A 22,823-nucleotide genomic window follows, 5' to 3' on the forward strand; every position below is an offset into this window, starting at 1 on the left:
GAATGAATGAATGAATCCTTTTTAAAAAAATAAAAAGATTCTTTCCCCATTGAACTGTCTTGGAACCCTTTTAAAAATCAATTGGCCATAAATGTCAGGATTTGTTTCTAGACTCAGTTTTGCTCTATTGCTCTATAAGTCTGTTATTGTGCTAATATCACAGTGTCTGGATTAGTGTAGCTTTATAGGAAGTTTTGAAATTGAGAAGTGTGAGTCCTATGACTTTATTCTTCTCCTTTAAGATTGTTTGGCTATTTTGGGTACTTGTATTTCTTTCTTTCTTTCTTTTGGTGATCTGCTATTATTATTCATTGGAGTATATTTGACATACAATGTTATATTTGCTTCAAGTGTACAACATAGTGATTTGACATTACTATACAATAATTCCGTACTCACCATGATAAATGCAGTCACCATCTGTCACCCTTCAGGTGTTATTAGACTATTACTGACTGTATCCCTGGTGCTGCACTTTTCATCTCCATGACTTGTTTTGTAACTGAAAATTTGTAACCCTTCATCTCCTTGATTTATTTTGCTCATCTCCCCATCTACTTCTCTGGTAACCACCAGTTTGTTTCCTATATTTAAAAGTCTGTTTTGTTTGTTTGTTTTGCTTTTTAGATTCCACATTATAAATGAAGTCAAATGGTGTTTATCTTTCACTGTCTGACCTATTTCACTTAACATGATACCCTCTAGGTCCATCTATAAGCATACAATTGGCAAATCACATTTTTAAAAATTTTTAAAGATTTTATTTATTTATTTATTTGAGACAGAGAGAGAGAGAGAGAGAGAGAGAGAGAGAGCAGGAGCACAGGTGAGGGGCAAAGGGAGAAGGATAAACAGATTCCCTGCTGAGGAGAGAGCCTGATGGGAGGTTCCATCCTAGGACTCTGGGATTGTGACCAGAGCTGAAGGATGACACTTAACTGACTGAGCCACTCAGGCACCTTCCTTTTTTTTTTTTTTTTTTTTAAAGAAGATCACATAATTTTTTTATGGTTGAGTTATAGTCCATTGTGTGTACACCACATCTTTATCAATTTATCTCTCGATGGGCACTTGGGCTGCTTTCTTATCTTGGCTATTGTAGATAATGTTACAGTAAACATAGGAGTGCATGTGTCTTTTTGATAGTGCTTTTGTTTTCTTTGGGTAAATATCCAGTAGTGGAGTTACTGGATAGTACACATTCCATAAGAATTTAGGATCAGCTTGTCAAGTTCTGCAAAGAAGCCTGCTGCTGAGATTTTTTTTTTTTTAAAGATTTTATTTATTCATGAGAGACACACAGAGAGAGGCAGAGACACAGGCAGAGGGAGAAGCAGGCTCCATGCAGGGAGCCTGATGTGGGACTTGATCCCAGGACTCCAGGATCATGCCCTGGGCCAAAGGCAGAGCTAAACCACTGAGCCACCTAGGGATCCCCTGAGATTTGAGTAGAGATTGCATTGAATCTGGGCATCAGTTTGGAGAGGAGTATTGCCACTTTAATGATAATAAGTCTTCTGCTCCAGGGTGTCTTTCCACTTGTTTAGGTCTTTTATTTCTTTCAACGTTGTTTTGTAATTTTCAGTGTACAAGTCTTGCATTCCTTTTGTTAAATATATTTCTGTAGCCTCCTTAGTTTTAAGGCTGTTTTTACTATACATGTTTGATGTTTCCCAGAATTTAGATGAATTGCTTTGGGATCTGTTCTAGAATCAGGGCAGCCTTATCTCATTGGGGTTGGGAAGATGGGGGTAGTGAAGGGTGATAGACACAGCTACTAACTAGGGGTTAGTTTTAAACTTCTTTGGTGGAGGTGGGCTCTTTTCTCCATCACCAAAGATCATTTACACACCTCTACCTGCACCTTCCCCCTGACCTGCCCTCACACACTTCTTGATTTACTTTGTGCCGAGTGCTTTACCCGGGTCATCTCATTTAATGCTCACACCAAGTCTAATTTAGGAGATTGCAGGACCATTTTACAGAGAAGGAAGCTGAGGCTTAAGGAGGTGAAGTCACCCACCTGGGGAGTGACAAAGCAGGATTCAAACCCAGAGTCCACTCTCTTACCCACAACTCCACTTCTGACTTGAGGCAAAGCTGGTGCTGTCTCTGTGCTTCACTTTGCCTACACAGTCTTTTCAAGGGTATTCAGTTGGAAATTCATAAATGTGAGCATAATCCAGTTGGTTTATCAGCCATGGACTTCACCAGGCTCCTTGTGGCGACAGTGATGGATTATCTGGAGATGTTCAAGAAGTGTAATAAATTGTCCCAATATCTGCCAGCCAATACATTAATTATTTTTTGACTAATCCAGCTGTTCCCTTGCAGGCATCCAGGTAGTGGAGTGTGTGTTACTTACTAGTCTCAATAGGATGAGATTCCTTTTGGGATGAATCATTACTGCCTTTAGTTGAAGGTTGGACATTTTTGCAAGGCTGGTATAGATTTGCTATTAGAAGTAAATAAGAAAGGCTAAGAAGCTGTAAGAGAAGGCTCTTTGCTCCCGAAAGGCTTTTTGCATGAAGGAGACTTTCCAAACACCCTTCTACCCCCCAGTAGCTCTTATCTCTGCAGTAGAGCTAAGCAGGTTAATAATTTGCAACCTAGAGAGTTTGTGGTGGGGAGGCATTTGGAATGACCCCTGCTTGCATACCAGCTTGCACTCATGGAGACTTCTCGCTCTTGGCTCCCATCAGATTTCAGATTATCTGCACAGTGGGAGGCTGGCATGTAGGGGACACACAGCACAGAGCACCTTCTTCTCTCCTCTCTGTACTCCCCCTTGGACTGGCCTTCAGGGGACTTGGCTCTCCCCTGAACCTCTCAGGTCTTGAGTGTGTTTACCTAGAGAAGTCTAGAAGCCGCCTTGGAGGACATGGAGACTTACTGTATGTATTTTGTAATCACTTTGGTTTTCACTTGCCCTCAAATTCTTTATTTGACAAATGAGGGAACTGAAGTCCAGAGAGGTGAAGTGAACCATCAGGTTAGCGGCAGAGCAGGGAAAGGACTGCAGACAGCCCAGCCCTCTGCCTGAACTGTGTTGGTGTGACACTGACCTCACCATGGGAAAATGTTGAGCCCTGGACTGTGGGATCCTGCGCTGTTCATGGCACCTGGGGACGGGGAACCCAGATGTCCCACCTCCATCCCCCTGGCTTAAGATGAAATCTAGACTCTAAATGTCAGCTTTGTTCCTACTGAGCAGCATGGTGTTGGCAGCTCAATTCAAAATAAAATGTCCTCACGACCTGCTTAATAACCCGACTCTGTGCTTGATAATAACTGTGCCATTTATTGTACCTCATACATGCCAGGCACTTTAGTATAAATCCTTGACTCATTTGGCAGTGTGTATTATGTATTGCCCACATGCCAGGGGTATGATGGTTGGTAAGCTAGACACATGCTGTAGCCATCTTGGGGCTATATCCCTAAGTGGGAGGTAGACCATGAAACAGACCGTTACGTAAGTGTATTGAGTGGTTGTGATGGCAGGAGGTAGGAGTACACAGGGCAGGCACCTAATCTGGACATGAGTGAAACAGACCGGAGAAAGCTTTCAGAGGATGTAGTGATATCTAACGGATGAGAAGGACTGAGCCAAGTGGAGAGGCCTGGGTCAAGCATTGGGAAGGCATGGATCATGGCACATTGGAGGTGCTTGGAGTCATCCAATATGGCTGGGACATGGTATATGGAGAGGGAGCTTGCTAGATGAGACTAGGGGGGGATGAAGCAGGGCTGTGCTGAAGATTTGGCTTTACAAGATCCTAGGGAAATCATTTGCTCTTTGCATTTTGGAAATCAATAACTTTGGAGAGGGGATTTGAGTGGGGTATTTTCAGAGGCAGAGGGGCCAGGGCAGAGGGTGGTTCAGCCATCAGGAAAAAAATATCAGGGTTCAGTGCAATAAGGTGGTTCAGGGTTGCAGGGAAATCATCAGGTTACTTAGCGAGGAATCTAGTGTGACTCTCAGGTTTCAGATTTGACTGGCACTGGTGTCATTTCCTGTGATGAGAGACAAAGGAGAGGAGGGGGGATGTCTTAGTTTTGAAGAGTTTGAGCTCTCTGTGAGACATCAATTGTTCAATTGAGAGTTGGATATGAGGACAAGGAGTTCAGGGACGTGTCTGGCCTAGAGATAAAATTCTCTGGGATTTGCTGATATGTGGACAAGGCCTACACAGGTCAGGCAGGTAATTGCAGTGAGAGCCCTGGGCCGGCCAGGATGAGGAAGGGGGTCAATTGCAGCTGAGCTCCAGCCGATTGTTGCTACGTGGAAATTAAAGGGCCCAGAGTTAGAAGATCTTCCAGCTGCATTTCTGGTTGCATTTTGGAAGTCAGTAACTTTGGAGAAGGGGGTTGAGTGGGACAGACCTGGAGGAGAAAGCAGAGCAAATGAGTAAGGGTGCCAGAGGGTACCAGTTCTGCTGCCTCTACTTACTAACTCTATGACCTTGATCAACGTTCTTTATCCCCCTGTGCCTGGGATCCCTCATTGGTAAAATAGGGAGGGTAATGGCCCATATGTTGTAGGGTTGATGGGGAAAAGTTTTTTTTTTTTTTTAATTGAGATTTTATTTATTTAGTTGAGAGAGAGTAGGGGGAAGGACAGAGGGAGAGGGAGAAGCAGACTCCTTGCTGAGCGGGGAGCCCAACGTGGGGTTCCGTCCCAGGACCCTGACATCATGACCTGAGCTGAACTGACTGAGCCACCCAGGTGTCTCTGTAAGGCATTTAGGTCAGGGTGTTTCTTGTTTTTTGAATACTTGTTAAATAATAAAGGGGTAGATAAATGAGTAAATACTGCTGTGAAATGAAATGAACAGTAGGTAAGAACCCCAAAGAGTGCTAATATTTAAAGGACTGCAGACTAGCGGCACCTGGGTGGCCCAGTTGGTTGAGTGGCCAGCTCTTGGTTTCAGCTCAGGTCATGACCTCAGGGTCCTAGGATCGAGCCCCATGTCAGTCTCCATGCTCTGCTTGAGACTCTCTCTCCCTCTCCCTCTGCCCATCTCACTCGTGCTCTCTCTCAAATAAATAAATAAATCTTAAAAAAAAAAAAAAAGACTGCAGAGTAGACAGAGAAAAGTGGCAAACGAGGAGCAGGTATCTTGGAGCTAAGGTATATGAATTTTTCTGGAAGATTTCAGTCAGCAGTGTCAAACATTGCAGAGAGATCAGATCATATAAAGACCCAAGTGTGAACTGACTCTAGAAGCAATACCTTAGTTAGTCCTCACAGAGACTGCAAGGTGGGTTAGTGAGGTCATGCAGATGCCCCAATGCACACAGCTGGTTGGACAGTGGGGAGATGGGAAGGTTCCTGGGTGGGTTAGAATCCGGAGCTCACGATCCTTCCTCCACGCCCTGCTCCTGGAGGAGTTAGCCAACAATTTTACCAGGATTCCTGGACAGCAGTAGGGTCTTTCCTTTGTTTATAAACAGAGTATATAGTTTTCTCTCTGTACTTTTCAAATATCCTATACTTTCTCATTTCTTCTTCAGATAGCCGACCTGGGGTTTATGTCACTTTCAAGACGATGTCTTACAGATCACCACACGTAAGAGCAGAGCTTTTCTATTTCCCAAACTAAGTTTTTTAGATAAATGGGCCCAATAATTTCAGTCATTGCTGAAGAGGAGGTCTGCCTCAAGGTTTTGTGAATTTGGACATTAGTAATGTTGAATTGATTACTTTTTTACTCAGAGCAGTGAGCTGTTTAAGGAAAAAAGGATGAAAAGGTGCCTGGTAGAAAAACCAGGACTCTGTGATGTCATGGGAGTTGTACAGGAATCGGGGACACAGTGTACTGTCCCAAGAGTCCCATGGCGCCTTGGTGGGTCACCCAGACCCAGCAGAACTAGGCTCTGTGCCCATTTCTGTACCCGGCACCCTGGGAGGGCTTAACTGGAGTAAGGAGAGAGTTAACGATTAAGATCTGGAGCTCCCTCTTCTCACCTAGTTGGGAGAATAAATAGCACAAAGCAAATATTTTTCAAGAGCAAATTTTGGATTATGTCATTTACAATGACTCCCCAAAATACCCAGGTTTTACTGTTTTGTCTCTTTAAACAATGGTAGTATCTCTTCTTGGACTAAAGTGAGAACCCCTGCCAGGACCAGAACGCTTTTGCTGGGGTACACATTTCTCATTTTGTATGGCTGGGTCAACAGTTGGCAAGGCTACCTATTCCCCAGAGGGAAGAAGGACCCATGAAGAAACAGATTTTTTTTCCCCTAGGAAATCAGTGCTCCAAAGCTTAATGGTTACAACGGCATGGCATTTAACGTTTTCCCACATTTTTGTCAGAGGTGGCTTGGATGGATTACAGCTATTTGTCCGTCCTTCCTGCACCTGCCACCTCCCGCCTCTACCTCCTGTGTTCCCTCAAGTTCAGCGCCACCTGGGGGTGGACCCGGGTAGAGTGGGGTCTGAAGCTGGTGAAAATTTGAGGCCTTCTTAAAATAGCATAAAATTAGGTAGAGTGTTTATTTAGAACAGGGGAAGAAGGGAGGTAGGAAGGGGCCTGCCTAAGTGAGGGGTTCTGAAGCTTAAAGCTTTATTAGCTTCATGCTGAATTGACCCCTCGAGCCCCTGAGACTATTCTGCAAATGGGGTGCCTTAATATCTCTGTTGACTTTGCTTTCATTTTTTTTTTTTTAAATTTTTTTTATTTATTTATGATAGTCACAGAGAGAGAGAGAGAGGCAGAGACACAGGCAGAGGGAGAAGCAGGCTCCATGCACTGGGAGCCTGATGTGGGATTCGATCCGGGGTCTCCAGGATCACGCCCTGGGCCAAAGGCAGGCGCCAAACCGCTGCGCCACCCAGGGATCCCTGACTTTGCTTTCAACAGCTAACCAGTTGTCCTTACTTCCTGCCATCTAGGGCAGATCCTGCTATTTCACCTTTTTGTACTACCAAGTTCCTCTCCTTTAAAGCTCTATCTGGCTGTGATTTAAATTTTGCATTACTATGTGATGTCTAGTTGGGGGTTCTAAGTAAATTCAGGAGACTGAGGGCCACATCTGTTGTAGTTTGCTCATGATGATAGGGCTTAGCTAAGGGCCTGGCCCAAATACTTATTGAATGAGTGTATTTGGTAAGAGTAAGATGCTAGTAAGAACACATTTGTGGGTTTTGTGGGGTAGAGCCTGCTTAACATCAATTGGTTCAATTGCATCCACGCTAAGACTGGTAAGGAGCCTGCTCTTAGATTTGAAAATGCTTTTCAAGCTTTGTTATTCAAAAATGTCACCTTAAAGGGATTTGACCTCAGCAGTGTTAACCCTTGCCTGTGGTACGTAGAAACTGTGGAAATCCTTGAATTGCAGCACTCCAGAGACCCCACATACGCATGTAGATACAAGAAACACGTCAAAGGAAATGTGTGATTTTGGGGGATAGTCTTCATTTGGGAGCTGTGACTCTGTTCCCCTCCATCAATTAGTTACTTAACTCTAGTACTTTGAATTATGGACAGTTTGTTCTAATCTGGTAAGTACTTTCCTATAAAACCTATTTGGCAAAGGATGAGCTGAGGGAAGTGGGGAGAGTCACTGTCCCTTTGCAGAAGGGTAGCCTGTGATTGGTGCTAGCATAGGGCCAGCTAGGAGGGGTGGGGAGCTGAGATCTAGGCCCTCTGCTCTCCAAGGGCATTTGGTCCTCCCACCTGCCCCAACAGAGACCAAGTCAGTCTCTGCCTGTGTGCTTGGCCATCTTGTCCTACAAATAGTCCAGAATGTTCTTTGTAATCTCACTCCCTGATAAACTGTCACTGGTCAAAGTAGAACTGGTATCTCTCCTTTCTCCACGTGTGTCCACATTAAATCTATTAAATCCATTCTTCTGGGAGCTCCAACATCCTGAAAGGGAATCTCCTTTCATGTTGTTGAGCTACACCCACCTTGCACAGGAGGTAACTCTCTCCTGTCTCATGGGCCCCCAACTATAGATGCCCGGATGCCAGGGGACATGTACTTGTAGTGTCCCAACAGTATCCCAGCATGTTGGACTTCTTTGGGCTTGATACTGTGTTCTTCACTAAGGACCTGGTGCTGTGTCAGAGGCAAGGGAAACAAACGAAAGCTGCAGTTTTTCCTTCTGGAATTTCCCAGTCTGGTGGAAGAACCCCTCATGACCTGATGCTTGGCTGATTATTTTCTCTGTTTGGAGTGACTTTTAAGGAACAGGGCATGGGAGAAGATATGTTCCCAGTTTCTCCCGAGTCCTTTCAGCGTGGTTTCATTCCTTTTGAGTGATTCTTTAAGCTTTGCAAATGCACTCATAACCATTACAAATGGAACATTCTGAATTCAAATCTGAGGGAAGTGTGGGAGTCCATAGATGCAGCTGAGAGTTCATTATATTAAAACACTGCTACGCCTACCAGATAAAAATACACCATATGAGTGCTGTGCTGGTTTTGTATGTGGAAATGGCTGTTTCATAATGGGAAGTGATTATAATGTTAATGTAACCAAAGCATTTTGCTTCTTCATGTTTAGGAAATTATACAGTTCTGGCTCACAAAGGGTGTTGATGGTTTTAGTTTCGATGCTGTTAAATTTCTTCTAGAAGCAGAACATCTGAGAGATGAAGCTCAAGTGAACAAGGCTCAAATACCGGTAAAGTTTTTAAACATTATTTTTCCCCCTTTCTGAAAATGCCATCCATGTTTTCTTTTTTAGCACGAGACACCAATGACCAGAGATGAGAATGTAGTTAAATTTATTAATATATGCATTTGAATTTAAGGCATAGTTTTTTTTTAAGACTTTATTTATTCATGACACACACACACACACACACACACACACACACACACACACGGAGGCAGAGACCCAGGCAGAGGGAGAAACAGGCTCCATGCAGGGACCCCCATGTGGGACTCGATCCCGGATCCCGGGATCACACCATGAGCCAAAGGCAGACGCTCAACCACTGAGACACCCAGGTGTCCCTTTTTTTTTTTTTTTTAAAGTAAACTCCACACCCAACATATGGGGCTCAGATTCATAATCCCAAGAGTCACATGCTCCACTGAGCCCAGCCCTGTAGGTACCCCTACAGGAAGTGCTTTGAATCATTTTCTTCAGGAAGCAGGAGTTTCAAATCCATATTCTTAGATGTTTCCATTGGTTCCCTTTGGTGTAGAGCATCCTTAAGAAGTATTTTGGTGACAAGGGTTCTGAGGGCATGGACACTGGACTCCACCAAGAGCTGTAACCACTCACTGTGATTTTGTCATCTCACTCAAGTTCAAGTGAGGAGGAGGCCTGTAAATTCCCCAGGTGCTTTTGTTGTCATTAAAGGACACACCAAAGGGAACAAACACTTGCTGAGTGTCTCCTCTATGTTATGTGTTTACTTAGGATAGTCCATTTAACTTTTGTAACAGCTCATGAGACATTTCATGATCCCCATTTAGCAAATCTTAGAGAAGTCAACTTTTCAGGGGTGACAGAGGTGATAAACAGAATTATAAACCAAGCCTCCCTTGCTACAGAGTCTGGTAGCTACACCAGCGGTTCTCACCTTTCCCCCCATGTCACACATGAGAAACAGTAATCAGGACACCACTCTGCTCTTCTGGTTGACCACCACTCTACAGACACTGTACGTTCAATGGCTAAATAGACAGGAGTCCTAAAATGGGTTTCAAAATAATGGATTTGTAGATTTATTCAATGGAAATATTATATACATCAGTCAAAATAGACAAATTACAGTGACACACAATATGGGTGAATCTTAGCAGTGTAATGTTTAGTGAAAAAACCCTAAAACATATATAGCATGATGCCCTTTTAATAAAGAAAAATGAAATTGATAGTTAATTATGAAGTGTCTAGCTTTTGTCCTGAGTAACAGATTTATGGTTACTTACTGATCTCATTAAACCAAATAAATTAAAGTTGGCAATGCATGGACTAATTATGAGAGCATGTCATGAACCAAAGGCCAGTTTTTGGTGGGGTAGGGAAAGCAGATGATTTCCAATAGGAAAAATGAAGGTGTGTGTGTGATGCATTATTCAATCCCAGAGAGCACTTATCCTTTGAGAAGAAATCTCAAAGTAATCTTGCTAATTATGAGATACTGTAAAACAGGCGTATGTTTCCAGTTATGACAAATGATCAGAATAGGTTTTGTGTGTTTGCCAAGAAAAACTTAAAAAGTTACTTCAGAAGGGACCCATGGGGATCCCTGGGTGGCGCAGCGGTTTCGCGCCTGCCTTTGGCCCAGGGCGCGATCCTGGAGACCCAGGATCGAATCCCACGTCAGGCTCCTGGTGCATGGAGCCTGCTTTTCCCTCTGCCTGTGTCTCTGCCTCTCTCTCTCTCTCTCTCTGTGACTATCATAAATAAATAAATAAAAACTAAAAAAAAAAAAAAAAAAAAGAAGGGACCCATGATTCCAAAAAACTTCACTTGATCTAACAAGTAAGTTCACTTATTTTCAAAAAGGGGTCCATTGAATGGATGGCAATGCAGGTTTATACTGTGTAGTCTGTCCATGTCCCAACCACCTTGGCTTGTGTTAGATACAATCTTTTACTTTGGATTCTAGATTATTGTAACCCGAGGAAAGCAAAGAATGAATAACAGGAAAAATTACTGAAACCCTGGCAAAGGTTTTTTTTTTTTTTTTTTTTTTTTAAATACCACTTCTAGCCTTTTTCTTACCATTACACTTTGGATTGCGGTTTTGTGAGCTGACCAAGTATAGGTGTAATAATGAACTGTATGTTTTCTTTGCCTTTAAGTTCAGCATTTGGGAGAAATTAAATGTTTGGGAGGAGGATTCTGTTAAATACACTTGTAATTGTTATTCAGTAAAGCTTACTAGACCTACAGTTAATAATAGCCATCAATATTATGCTGCAGCCACAAAACCTCGTGAGCATTGAAAGTCCTACTATCATCTTTCAGCATGTATGCGTTGGCTTGAGCCCTTTGAAGAGAACGTCTGTATTTGCGTAAGGGCAGCTATGGGGATTTGTCATGTGAAATGATGGCAATCGTGCTTTTCTGTTTCCAAAGGACACGGTCACACACTACTGGGAGCTGTACCATGACTTCACCACCACGCAAGTTGGAATGCATGACATTGTCCGGAGTTTCCGCCAGACAATGGACCAGTACAGCAGGGAGCCTGGGAGATACAGGTAACTAATTCTGTTCTTCACAGGCGAAGGGTGTGACCTGTAGTTTATTCTTCACAGCCAGTTATTCTCAAGAGATTCAAACTATTTAACAAACCTCCATGACTACAATGTATTATAATTCGGTTATGCCAAGGCGTAGTATATTCCTTCATGTTGCTTAACTTTGCTGATTTTGTTTCCTTATTTGTAAAATAATGTGCATCAGTATTTACTTCATAGGAATTTTTGTGAAAATCACTTAAAAGATAAAATATAATCTAAATGTTAGCCATTAAGTATTCTATTGTTATCATTACAATTTGGTCTGCTGGTGTCCAGTATACAGTATGAATCCAAATGTTTCAGCTAAACTGCTAGTAGAGCACAATGCTTTGTGATCAGATGGACCTAAGATAAGAGTTGTGTATAACAGCTGAGACCTTGGGTTGGTTCACTGACTCACGTCCCATTTTCTAATTAAAAGGTGATAGATAGTAATACCTGTCAGGGTTTTATGAGACTGCATGAGATCATGAAGCGCTTAAAACAGGGACTGACATGTAATAAACATTCACTAAGCCTCTATGTGTATACAGATCACCCAATAGTATCAACAGAAAGAATTAAATTTCTCCTCCTTAAAGTAGGTCCTCTCTGATTGCCATCCCCATTCTATAGTTGAGAAAACAGAATTTGAGCATAAAGGCAATGGTCATGCAGGGAGTAATGGCAGGGATGGGAGTGAAATACCTGTGCACTTACCTCAAACAGGTAAAGCTAGCATTGACATGGGTCTTTTCAGGCTAATGTGTCATTCCCTAAATAGTGTCTGCTTCTAAGAAAGCTCTACTCCCAACATGAGATAAAGAGTCGCGTGCTCTACCAACTGAGCCAGCCAGGTGCCCCCAGAGTTTTGGTTTTTAAGAACCAAGAGTGCACCCAATTATTATTGTGAGACTTTACAAGGATTCCTATACAAGAGGTTTCTGGGGAAAACCCCCTTTCGTGATATGCAGACATACACTGTAGATTCTAACCAGTGATCAGAATTGATAGGCTTCATGGAAGTTACTGAGTTTTAATCAGATTTAGGAGGAAGAGAACAATATTGACTGAAATCAAATGTGTTTAACTCTTAGACACAGCCTAGTATTAGGCTAGTTCTTGGGTTTATTGTCCATGAGAAATGAGAAACTGTCCAGGTCACCCAGCATGCTATGACTTGGCCATCTGGCTCAATTATGCTTCCTAGTGAGCCCAGCCAAATATGGTTAATAGGCAGATTGAAGGAGCTGCAGAATGCTTCCCAGTCTTCTGACCGGCCCTGAGGACACTGCACCCTGCCAATTCTTCCAGGTTCATGGGGACTGAAGCCTATGGAGAGAGCATTGACAGGACCATGATGTACTATGGATTGCCTTTTATTCAAGAAGCAGACTTTCCCTTCAACGATTATCTCAGTAAGCTAAATACTCCTTCTGGGAACAGTGTGTTTGAGGTTATCACATCCTGGATGGAAAACATGCCAGAAGGAAAATGGCCTAACTGGATGGTAAGTCCTCATTGCCTGGGGCAGCATATCTGCTGCTGGTATGCTGGTTAAATAGTTACCCCTAAAACGAGGGGTATATCTTGTCTGTAAGTGACCTTAACCTTTCCCTTCATCAGTGATTATTTAGTGAGCCAGGCCTGTCTGTTCCAGCTTCTGACCAGGTTTTTCATATTTTTTCTTCATTCTTTTCCTTCTGGTTCTTAGACTAGGTAATTTTGACTCCTCAGTCTTCAAATTTGCTGATTTCTCTGCCAGTTCAGGTCTGTCCAGTCCATCTAGTGAAATTTTTCTTTCAGTGATCATACTTTTTAACTCTGAAAATTTCTTTCTGGTTATTGTTTGTATTCTTTTTATTGTCTTCACACTTTAAATTCTGTTTTAGTTTTTTGAACATATGTATAGTAGTTGATTTTAATGTCCACTAGCCCAATGTTTGAATTTCCTCAGCTGCATTTTCTACTGACTGCTTTTTCTATGTATGGGCTATATTTTCCTGTTCCTTTGCATATCTTGTATTCCTTTTTGTGTTGAGAATTGGATATTTTAAATAATGTATTTAAATGTAAAGCTTACTAGACCTACAGTTAATAATAGCCATCAATATTATGCTGCAGCCACAAAACCCAAAATTAATGTATTAATGTAGGAAATCCCCTTCTCTCTTCCTCCTCAGTGTTTATTGTTGCTGTTTCTTCAGTGATGTTCTTGAATTAATTTTGTAAAATGTGTTCTGTTGGGTATGGCTGCTCGGGGAGATCATTGCCAGCTAACAATTGGAAGAGCTTCCTGAACTGCCTTGAACCAGTCAGTCTCCCAGCCTTTGCTGAAGGGGCTGTGTGTGTGTGTGTGTGTGTGTGTGTGTGTGTGTGTGTTGGGGCATGCTTTCACCACTCTGGAAGACAGTTTGTAGATTTTAGTCTTCACTTTCTGCTTGCACGGAGTTTCAAGGTTAGCCAGAGGTGAGAGATGAGAGCCTTCTCAAGGCATCTGCATGTGTTCTGGATTCCAAGAATCTGTTAGACTTTCAAAAGCCAGTATGGTTACCTCTTCCGCCAGCTTTTAAAGTCTGGTCAGTCTCCATAGAACCTCCAACGGGTAACACCACCGCAGGCAGGTGGGATGTTAAACAATTGTTGTTGATTGTTTCTGGTAAATACCTTTGGGGACAGGGCATTTCTCAGATTAAAAAAAAAAAAAAAAAAAAAGCCAACTAAAAGTGAATGCTTAGGCCAAATAGTGACAGTTCTCTAAATTGAGTTTTGGTGAACTCTAAACTTATTCTGCCCCTCCAGCTATGGTAGTTCCAAGATTGTTTGGAAGGCTATCATGGGTCTCAGGGGCAGGAGTTCAAGGCCAGTTAAAAGGACATAAAGCCTGTCATTTTTCTTGAGTAAATGCTTCTTGGATGGTTGAAAGCCTTTAGCTAGTTTCCAGAGTTCTGAAACAGTGGATTTTTAGTTTTTGCCAGCATTCTCCTTGCTTTTATGGTAGAGATTTTAGAGGTCCTTCCCCTACCATTCCACAAGTGCCCCCTATATTACAAAATTTAATAATGGAGTTTTAGCACTTGTTTTTTCATATATTGAGTCTCCAATATCATAGGTGACTGGGATTTCTGTCCATTGCTGTGAACTATCTGTGGAAATATTAATTTCAGTTCTGAGAAAGAAAGTGCTCTAAGTCCACAAAGCTTGAGAAGCCATAGTTTCTTATCAAAGGCTCTCAAGATAATGAAAATAAACAGAGGCAAAATTTGACTTTTCTGGCCATAAAAATAGAATAATAGTTTATAATGATCCAACTAAGTTCTTATTCTCAAAGGCTGGTTTTACACCATACCCTGCCTTGAATAAGTGATGTGGTTTCTCAGAGAGCTTGTTTCATCTTTAGTAAAATGGAGACAATACCTGACAATGGAGCAGTACAATAAGATGTAATGTAGGTGTGAAATTACTTTTTTTTTTTTTATAAAGTTTATTTAAGTAATCTCTACATCCATGTGCAGCTCAAACTCATGACACCAAGACTAAGAGTTGCAAGCTCTTCTGACGAGCCGGCCAGGTGCCCTATAAGTACTTTATAAATAGTAAAATGCCATGCTCAACATATGCATATGAAATTGAGTTGTGGTATATATGGTATAGTTTAACAAAAGCTATGATGTTGTAAGGACTAGATAACATGTAATATTATGTAATTAGAGCATTTAACTAGAAATAGCCAAATTTAAAAATAGAAAACACTTTAGAAAATTTACTCTTGGGCTATGTACATTTCCCTATAAAATTTGGTGTAAATTTTTAAATAGTTCAGAAGTCACCCCCCCCCCACTTAGAAATCTCTGCTGCCTCTGTTCCTTCCACCTGTTCCCTACTTGTTGTGCTACAGGAGAAACATTTTTGTTTTCTTTCTTGTCCATATTCTTTTATCCAAATGTGAGAAAATATTAATATACACCATCATACATTTTGTATTTGCAATCTCAATGAAGAAACTTGTTACCACCATTTTGTTAATCCTAATGCCAAGACAGTAAATTGATCAATTACACAGTAAGTAGCAGGGTTGGGACTCAAATCCAGGCTTGCTGATACCAAGGTACCCACAGATGAACTTTTTGTGGAATAGGGTAAATCTTCCAGAAAACTGTATATTGAGCTGTGTTCTTAAAATATCTGCCTTTCAGATCGGTGGACCAGACAATGCCCGGCTAACTTCTCGTTTTGGGGAAGAATATGTCAACATCATGAACATGCTTGTTTTCACACTCCCTGGAACTCCCATAACTTACTATGGGGAAGAAATAGGAATGAGAAATATTTTAGTCACAAATTTCAATGAAAGCTATGATGTTGTAAGTTAACATAAGAATTTACTATTCCTATTCTATGGCTGAAAATGATTACTCTCTGCTTTCCTTTCTTATTATTAGTCAACTGTCTTGGTTGGGGGCTTAAAAATGCTGTTTCCTAAGACATACAACTGAATTGTTAGAGCCCAGGAATCTATGTTGTTTTCCATCTGATTCGTAGGCACATTAGACTTTGAGATCCCATGTTTTGAGTTTGGAATATTACTTATTGCCCTTCACCTGAAATATGGAGTTAGGATCATTAATTATACTGCTTGTCTGTACTGCTAGATTTCTTTGAACACAGAATATTCATCCTTTAAAAAAAAATTCGTCCTTTCACGTTAACAAATTGTAAATGCACAGCCTCAGACTTCAGTGGTTTTTATTTTGTTTTTGTTTTATGAATCTCAAAATTGTGTTGTTGGGTGAACCTGAAATAATTTGTATGGTTAGTTTTCTATGTTAGGAGATCCAATTTCCCTAATATTTATTTGGTGTGTATTTCCTAAATTTGTGTATGTGCACTCATGAGCAATAACTAGGCTGGATAAAAGAGGACAGAATTGTCCTCTTACTTATACATGGCTGCATCACTGTACCACAGAATGAATTGGTAACAGTACATTTTGAAATCATACATTACTCATTTTTAGGGAAAAAAAGCAGACTCCAAGCATGTATCAAAGTCTAGTTACTATAGTTTATTGAAACTCAAGATGTCACTATTTTCCAAAAAAAGTGTGAAGCTGGCTTAAGTTAAGGAATTAATTATGAAGTAAATTATGGACAAATGATTTTTCTTTTACTAACTAGACCAATGTTTTCTCTTTATGGTCTTTTGACACAGAATACTCTTCTCTCAAAGTCACCAATGCAGTGGGACAATAGCTCAAATGCTGGTTTTTCTGAAGCCAATCACACCTGGTTACCCACCAGTTCAGATTACCATACTGTGAATGTTGATGTAAGTATCAAAATGTTAATCTGATTCCAGAAACAGGAAATGAGTTTCTGTGCCGATACTATACAGTCACCCTGAGGGTAACTAAAATTTTAACTGATGCTCTGCCTAAATCAATCACATAGACTTCTCTTACAGTTTTTAAATCATTACAAACTGGTACATAAGTACACCATGTGAAATATAGTATAGAATATATTATTCACTGGCAAGACTAGCTATTTGTTTTCCTTTCCTGCCCACAAAAGGAAGGAAAGGAGACCCATCAAGGCTATTTACCTGGAGAAACCAAGACATTCATAAAAGTCAGTGAATTCATAAAAGTAGCTGTTCTGGAAAAGTACATCCTTTGGCTTTTGCCCATACTATTTATTGTTCTTGGGTGATCAAGTTTGCCAAATCCAGCTGGATTTGCTGGAATCTGTGCATTCCTGTTTAGAAAACTGGTTTGCTCAATTTGGCAAAGTGCTAAGTATATTTCCTTAGACCAGAGCAGTATGAAATGGCTCCAAGTGGAATCATGTGCCAGAGAAATTACTAGCATTCCACGAGACTTAAAAAATTTCCCCTTACCCCAAAATATAGATGACATACAATGTTATATTAGTTTCAGGTGTACATGTAGTGATTTGACAATGCTCACACCACAGTAAGTGCAATCTTCCCATGTTATTGTTTTGGGCTTTATGCAAACCGTCCTGTTCCTACAGCTCCCTGATCCAAACTCCAGAGGCTTCAGGGCTATAGTATTAGTTTTGTTTTATATATTCATAGGTCTTTGAAAACAAAAATATGTATTTTAACATTTGTGTTTTGGATTAAATCTCTTGATTTTTGTTATGTCCTATACATAAGAAATCCAATAGGGACTCCTAGGTGGTTTAATGGTTGAGCATCTACCTTTGGCTCAGGTTGTGATCCCGGGATCAAGTCCTGCATCAGGCTCACAGAAGGGAGCCTGCTTCTCCCCCTGCCTCTCTCTCTGTCTTTCATGAATAAGGAAAAGAAAAAAAGAAATCCTACATAAAAATGTATATCAGAAAGATGAAAAAGTGCAAGTGCAAATTAAAATTTTTTCTATAACACTAGTCAAGCCTTTCAAATGATCATGAGTAACAAAATGTCTCAAGCAATGCTATTTAATAAAATCTACAAAAGCCCTAGAGATAGGTAAAAATTTAAGTAACTTCTAAAGGAAAGTAAAATTAAGCTTCCCATAATTATTAGAGGTAGGTAACTAAAGACAAGGGGTATCAAAATGCAAAAGTAAATGGATCACCAAGAATCACACCATATTTGAGAAAACTTAAGATGAGACACTCCACTCTTACCAGAACAGTAGAAAGTAGAGGGGATATAGCAAACATTAGATATCTTAGAAATGTAGAACATTGTGAAACACTGAAATAGAAATTCTAATTAGGGTGTTGGAAAACTGATCCAGAGGCTCCTCCCAGAATGCACTGTAAAAAAGCAAAATAAAACAAGAAAAATTTTGGTGTTTCTAGAAGAGAAGAGAAACTAAACTCAGAGAAATTTTCTTTTCTAGAATGGCAAGAATAAAGAAAATACCCTAAAAATATGTAGAAACCAAAACCAAACTTGCCCGAGGAAAGGACTGAGAGTTGGATTGGCTTCTCAAGAGGATCCTAGAACACGTTAGAACTTTAATCTTTAATAAAAGTGTGATGGAAATCTGATTCTATACCTATAATCCTGTATCCATTCAAATTAGTATTCAAGAATATAGATCTGGAAAAGGACCCCAATTTTTGCATATATAGTTTCTGAAGGAATAATCAGGAACTCAGAAAATGAATCTAAAAAGACAATGATGTAGCGTGCTGGCTGGCTTAGAGCATGTGACTCTCAATTTCAGGGTTTTGAGTCCCAAATTGTGTGTAGAGATGGCTTTAAAAAAAAAAAAGACATGATATATAAAACACTGTCAGGAAAGGATCAACAGAACTTAAGGATATTTTTTGATATACAATGTAAAAAAAAGGTAAAGAAGATATTCTGAAACAAAAATCTTAGTGATTGACTTCTAAATATGGAAAGTGGCAGGAGAGCAGGCAGCATGGTCTTTTCAGGGCATGGAAACAGAGTAACTCACTCTGGATTTGAGCTGCCTAGTGGCCATTAAATGGACTGAAAAATTCACTTTCTGTGACACACTGGCACCATTTCAAGTGTACTGTAGCTAGTGGCTACCACATTGGACAGCACAGATACAGAACACTTCCAGCACCGCAGTTAGTACATTTAGACAGCATTGCTCCAAATGTCAAGAAAAAAATATTTTTAAATGGGCACTGCAATTTTAAGTGTATAATTTTCAAAGAACATTAGAAGGAAAATTATTACATCAAATCAATTCGATGTTAAAAAGGATGAAAATAGCACAATTATAAATAAAGGGCTGTAGGATTATATCTGAACATATGATAATCACAAATATAAATGGTGAAATTCACCTACTAGAAGATAAAAACTCTCAGATTAAGATACCAAGACAAAATCTGACATAAGACCTGCTAAAATAAAAATTTAAAAATAAAGCTTCCAAGACAAAATCTGACATAAGACCTGCTAAAATAAAAATTTAAAAATAAAGCTTGCCTCCTGGCTATAGCTATCAAACCAAAAATGCATCTAACCTTTTGAACGCAGTAACTTCATTCTGTGAATACCTGCTTATGTGGAAAATGATAAATATTCAAGGATCTCTATCACATCATTTTTTAAAAAAGAAGATGACTTGAAAATGATTTAAATATTTTATCAATAGAAAGTTGACTTGGTTATGGTTAATTTATAAAATGGACTAGTATGCAGCTTTAAAAAAGAATGCACTGATATTATGAAACTATCTCTAACATGTACTAAATAAGAAATAGCGGGATCCCTGGGTGGCGCAGCGGTTTGGCGCCTGCCTTTGGCCCAGGGCGCGATCCTGGAGACCCGGGATCGAATCCCACGTCGGGCTCCCGGTGCATGGAGCCTGCTTCTCCCTCTGCCTTTGTCTCTGCTCGCCTCTCTCTCTCTCTCTGTGACTATCATAAATTAAAAATAAAATAAAATAAAATATTAAAAAAAAAAAAGAAATAGCATCTATAATGGTATCATGCCATAGTGAAAAAGTAGACGTACATGTTTGCACAGGCACAACATGTATCACACATAATCATAATAGTGTCTATTTCTGAGAGAGGAAGTGAAAAGCTAGGGGTGGTATTAGGAAAAACCTTATTTTATTTATTGTTCTCATAAATTTTATACTGTGTGCATGCATTTCCTACTAGAAGAATAAAGTTACAAAAAGCAGGTGTGGAAATATTTAATAGCAGACAAAATAGAATTCAATATGAAAAGCGTTATGAGACAAATGCAATTCTCAAAAATTGATAAAAGAACATTCCACTACAAGTCATGAATCTATGCATCTAACAATAGCTCCAAAATTTATAAAACAAGTACTATGAGAAATGTCAAGAGAAAGTGACAAATCCACAATTACAGAGAGACAGGTCAACATACTTTTAGGAAGGAGACACAAATAATGGTTAACACTTACTGGGCACTTCTTTGTGAGTGGCACTGAACTATACTTTTCCATGCATTATCTAAGGCTATAGGAAATGTTAATAGTAATTTGACAAGTCATATACATACACCATATACATATACCATAAATACCTTTGTACCTGTTAATAGAGAATAAACATTTTTTCAGACATTCAGTAGATGTTCACTGAAGACCACACATTAGGCACTTGCCCCCAAATAACAGTAACAGCAACAACAGCCAACACCACCACTGCAGTCAACATGGCTGGCAAGAGTCCAAGGAAATGAACATTACCACTGATTTGGCAATAGCTCTGATGAAGACTAATTTGGCATTATGAATCAAGTGTCCATACTCTTTGACATAGCAATTGTCTTTCTGTACTAAATAACTCAAATATGAGGGATGCACAGAAAATATTAGAAAGTTGAATGTTGAAATGAGAGAGATGATTAAGTATGGTATATCCATCCAATAGAATATTATCTTGTCATTATTAAAATGACATTTTAACATAATAACAGGAGAAGATGCCTGAAATGTTAAAGGAAAACACAACATTAAATTGTATATTTTTTATATAGCTGTGAAATAAAGCCTGATCTTCCTTAATGGACACACATTAAAGTAGTACAATTTTTAACTTTCCCTTTAGGGAAAGCATTTTGCTTTTTATCCCTTTTTGCAACCTCCTGTTCACCATTAGCTATTGTAAGAATACATATCTGCTGAAGTTAAAACAACCCACATATTATTCTACAAAACAGAACAGAGAGGCCCTCAGAGTCCACAGCCACAGTGGCTGCTTTTCTATCAGTTACAATGTAGCATAAAGGGACTGTATTTAGGCAAGTTAAACACCAGATAACTTAGACATGGACATTTGGTTAGGGATTCCTAAGTGGAGTCAAATTTGGTCCCTCATCATCTCTGGCCAAGATGTAGCAGAGCACTGTGCATACGATGACTCCCTGAATTTGCAATACCTCTCAATAGTTAAACTATTCTTATCTACCTATCAATACATATAACTTGGTAGTCATTTTAAGAAGCACAAACTGAGGCAAATTTTTTGGGGAAGGAAGTTTCTATTTGATACCAAAAATATATTAAAAAAACCCCAAACAACTCTTAGAATCAAACCTTTATGTTGATTTTTTTTTTTTTAAATAGGTCCAAAAGACTCAGTCCAGATCAGCATTGAAGTTATATCAAGAATTAAGTTTGCTTCATGCCAATGACCTGCTCCTCAGCAGGGGCTGGTTTTGCTATTTGAGGAATGACAGCCACTCTGTTGTATATGCAAGAGAGCTGGATGGCATCGATAGAGTCTTTCTTGTGGTTCTGAATTTTGGAGAATTATCACTGGTAAATCTCCAGGAAATGATTTCCAACATTCCCGCAAGAATGAGAATAAGGTTAAGTACTAATTCTGCTGACGATCGCAATACAGTTGATACGAATGCCATTTTACTGGATAAAGGAGAAGGCCTCATCCTTGAATACAACACGAACGATCTCCTTCATCACCAAACAGCTTTCAAAGACAGATGTTTTGTTTCCAATCGGGCATGCTATTCCAGTGTATTAAACATACTGCACAGCTTGTGTTAGGCACCTCTATGAAAGAGATGAAGACACTGGCATTCTGTTTTATTACAAGCATTTGCAGTAACTTCATGTATAGCATGCTGCTGGGTAAAAACAGCTTGAATGCAAAGGTTCCCAAATGTTTTTTAAAAATAATAAAATTATCACTTGCAGAACTTGTAACTTTGTTGAGATAGTATTAATACAAGAGATGATCGGAACCTCAGGACTCCAGATATTAGAAAGATCTGCTGAATTCTAATGTGAAGAATGTTATCTTTTTCGTAAAATACAGGCATAGAAAATTGGAGGATGACTTACTGCTGAAGTGTCTTAAAAACATTCACTAGCAAAGAGGCAGGACCTTGATTTGTAAACTTTTCAAAGAAAATGTTAGAACAGACAAAAAACAAAGCTGTTCTGATGGGGGTGTGGGGAGAGTTGTGCTGTCACCAATCCTTCCTTCACCCCCAACTCCATGTCCTTCTGAGGAGCATGGTTTGAAAACTACTTTCCCAGGCTGAGGGGCATATGCACCAGTGAAGAGAATGACATAAGCAAGTGAGATGTACATTAGACAAAGTTTGGATGGAGAAGCAAATTTTAGAAAATTACTAACTTAAAAAAAAAATCTCACTTTTGCTTACCCAATTGGAAATAAGACTATGAAATATTTCAGTGTTTCCAATTCTCATGGAATGCAGCATTTCAGAATTTTAGGTATTTCTTAAGATTCTCGAATATACTGGTGCTGTCAAGTCCAAGTTCCTCGTACAAGAATTTAATTTGGGCTGTAATCTAAAAGAAACACATTAAAAAATTAGAAGGCCTCTGTTGTAAAACTCCAGTGCTAAAGCTCTTGATCTATCCATCTTCACCTAAGCCTTAAGTCAGCAACTTATGGCAAAGGTACTTTTATTATTTGGGACAGAGGCAGAAGGTGCTCCCAAAAATTAAGATTCCATTACTTTCTTTAATAGATCTCATTTACAAGTGTTAAGAGGGAACCCTTTTTCTCGACTGACTTCACTGTTCTTCCTCTCCGCCCCCCCCTCCCCCGACAGTTAATGAAGCAGCTATCATAAACCCTGATGCAATCACTGAAATGTTAACTGCAACACATTTCTACTTG

General features: G+C 39.8%; 2 protein-coding genes across 11 annotated transcripts in view; one reads left to right on the forward strand and one right to left on the reverse strand.

Moving 5' to 3' along the window:
- The window catches only part of SLC3A1 (solute carrier family 3 member 1), a 46,381-nt gene that overhangs the window by 22,878 nt on the left and 680 nt on the right, over positions 1-22,823 (forward strand). Inside the window, exons 6-11 of one of the 2 annotated variants that reach the window (XM_025465472.3) lie at positions 8,522-8,641; positions 11,060-11,184; positions 12,520-12,715; positions 15,402-15,569; positions 16,417-16,533; positions 21,275-21,874. In XM_025465472.3, coding sequence (XP_025321257.3) covers positions 8,522-8,641; positions 11,060-11,184; positions 12,520-12,715; positions 15,402-15,569; positions 16,417-16,533; positions 21,275-21,715 — 1,167 coding nt within the window. In that variant the 3' untranslated portion in view covers positions 21,716-21,874. Of the gene's footprint in view, positions 1-8,521; positions 8,642-11,059; positions 11,185-12,519; positions 12,716-15,401; positions 15,570-16,416; positions 16,534-21,274; positions 21,875-22,823 lie in introns of those variants that run through there. The other variant, XM_049115493.1, reaches the window with a different exon arrangement.
- The window catches only part of PREPL (prolyl endopeptidase like), a 70,292-nt gene continuing 56,196 nt past the window's right edge, over positions 8,728-22,823 (reverse strand). For 5 of the 9 annotated variants that reach the window (XM_025465443.3, XM_025465432.3, XM_025465450.3 and 2 more), the window contains one exon: positions 19,855-22,489. In XM_025465443.3, the coding sequence (XP_025321228.1) occupies positions 22,400-22,489 (90 nt within the window). In that variant the 3' untranslated portion in view covers positions 19,855-22,399. Of the gene's footprint in view, positions 12,538-16,249; positions 17,994-19,854; positions 22,490-22,823 lie in introns of those variants that run through there. The other 4 variants (XR_007413603.1, XR_007413601.1, XR_007413602.1 and 1 more) reach the window with 3 other exon arrangements.

Source organism: Canis lupus, chromosome 10 (genome assembly GCF_003254725.2).
Source record: "Canis lupus dingo isolate Sandy chromosome 10, ASM325472v2, whole genome shotgun sequence".
NCBI classification, from domain to species: domain Eukaryota; kingdom Metazoa; phylum Chordata; class Mammalia; order Carnivora; family Canidae; genus Canis; species Canis lupus.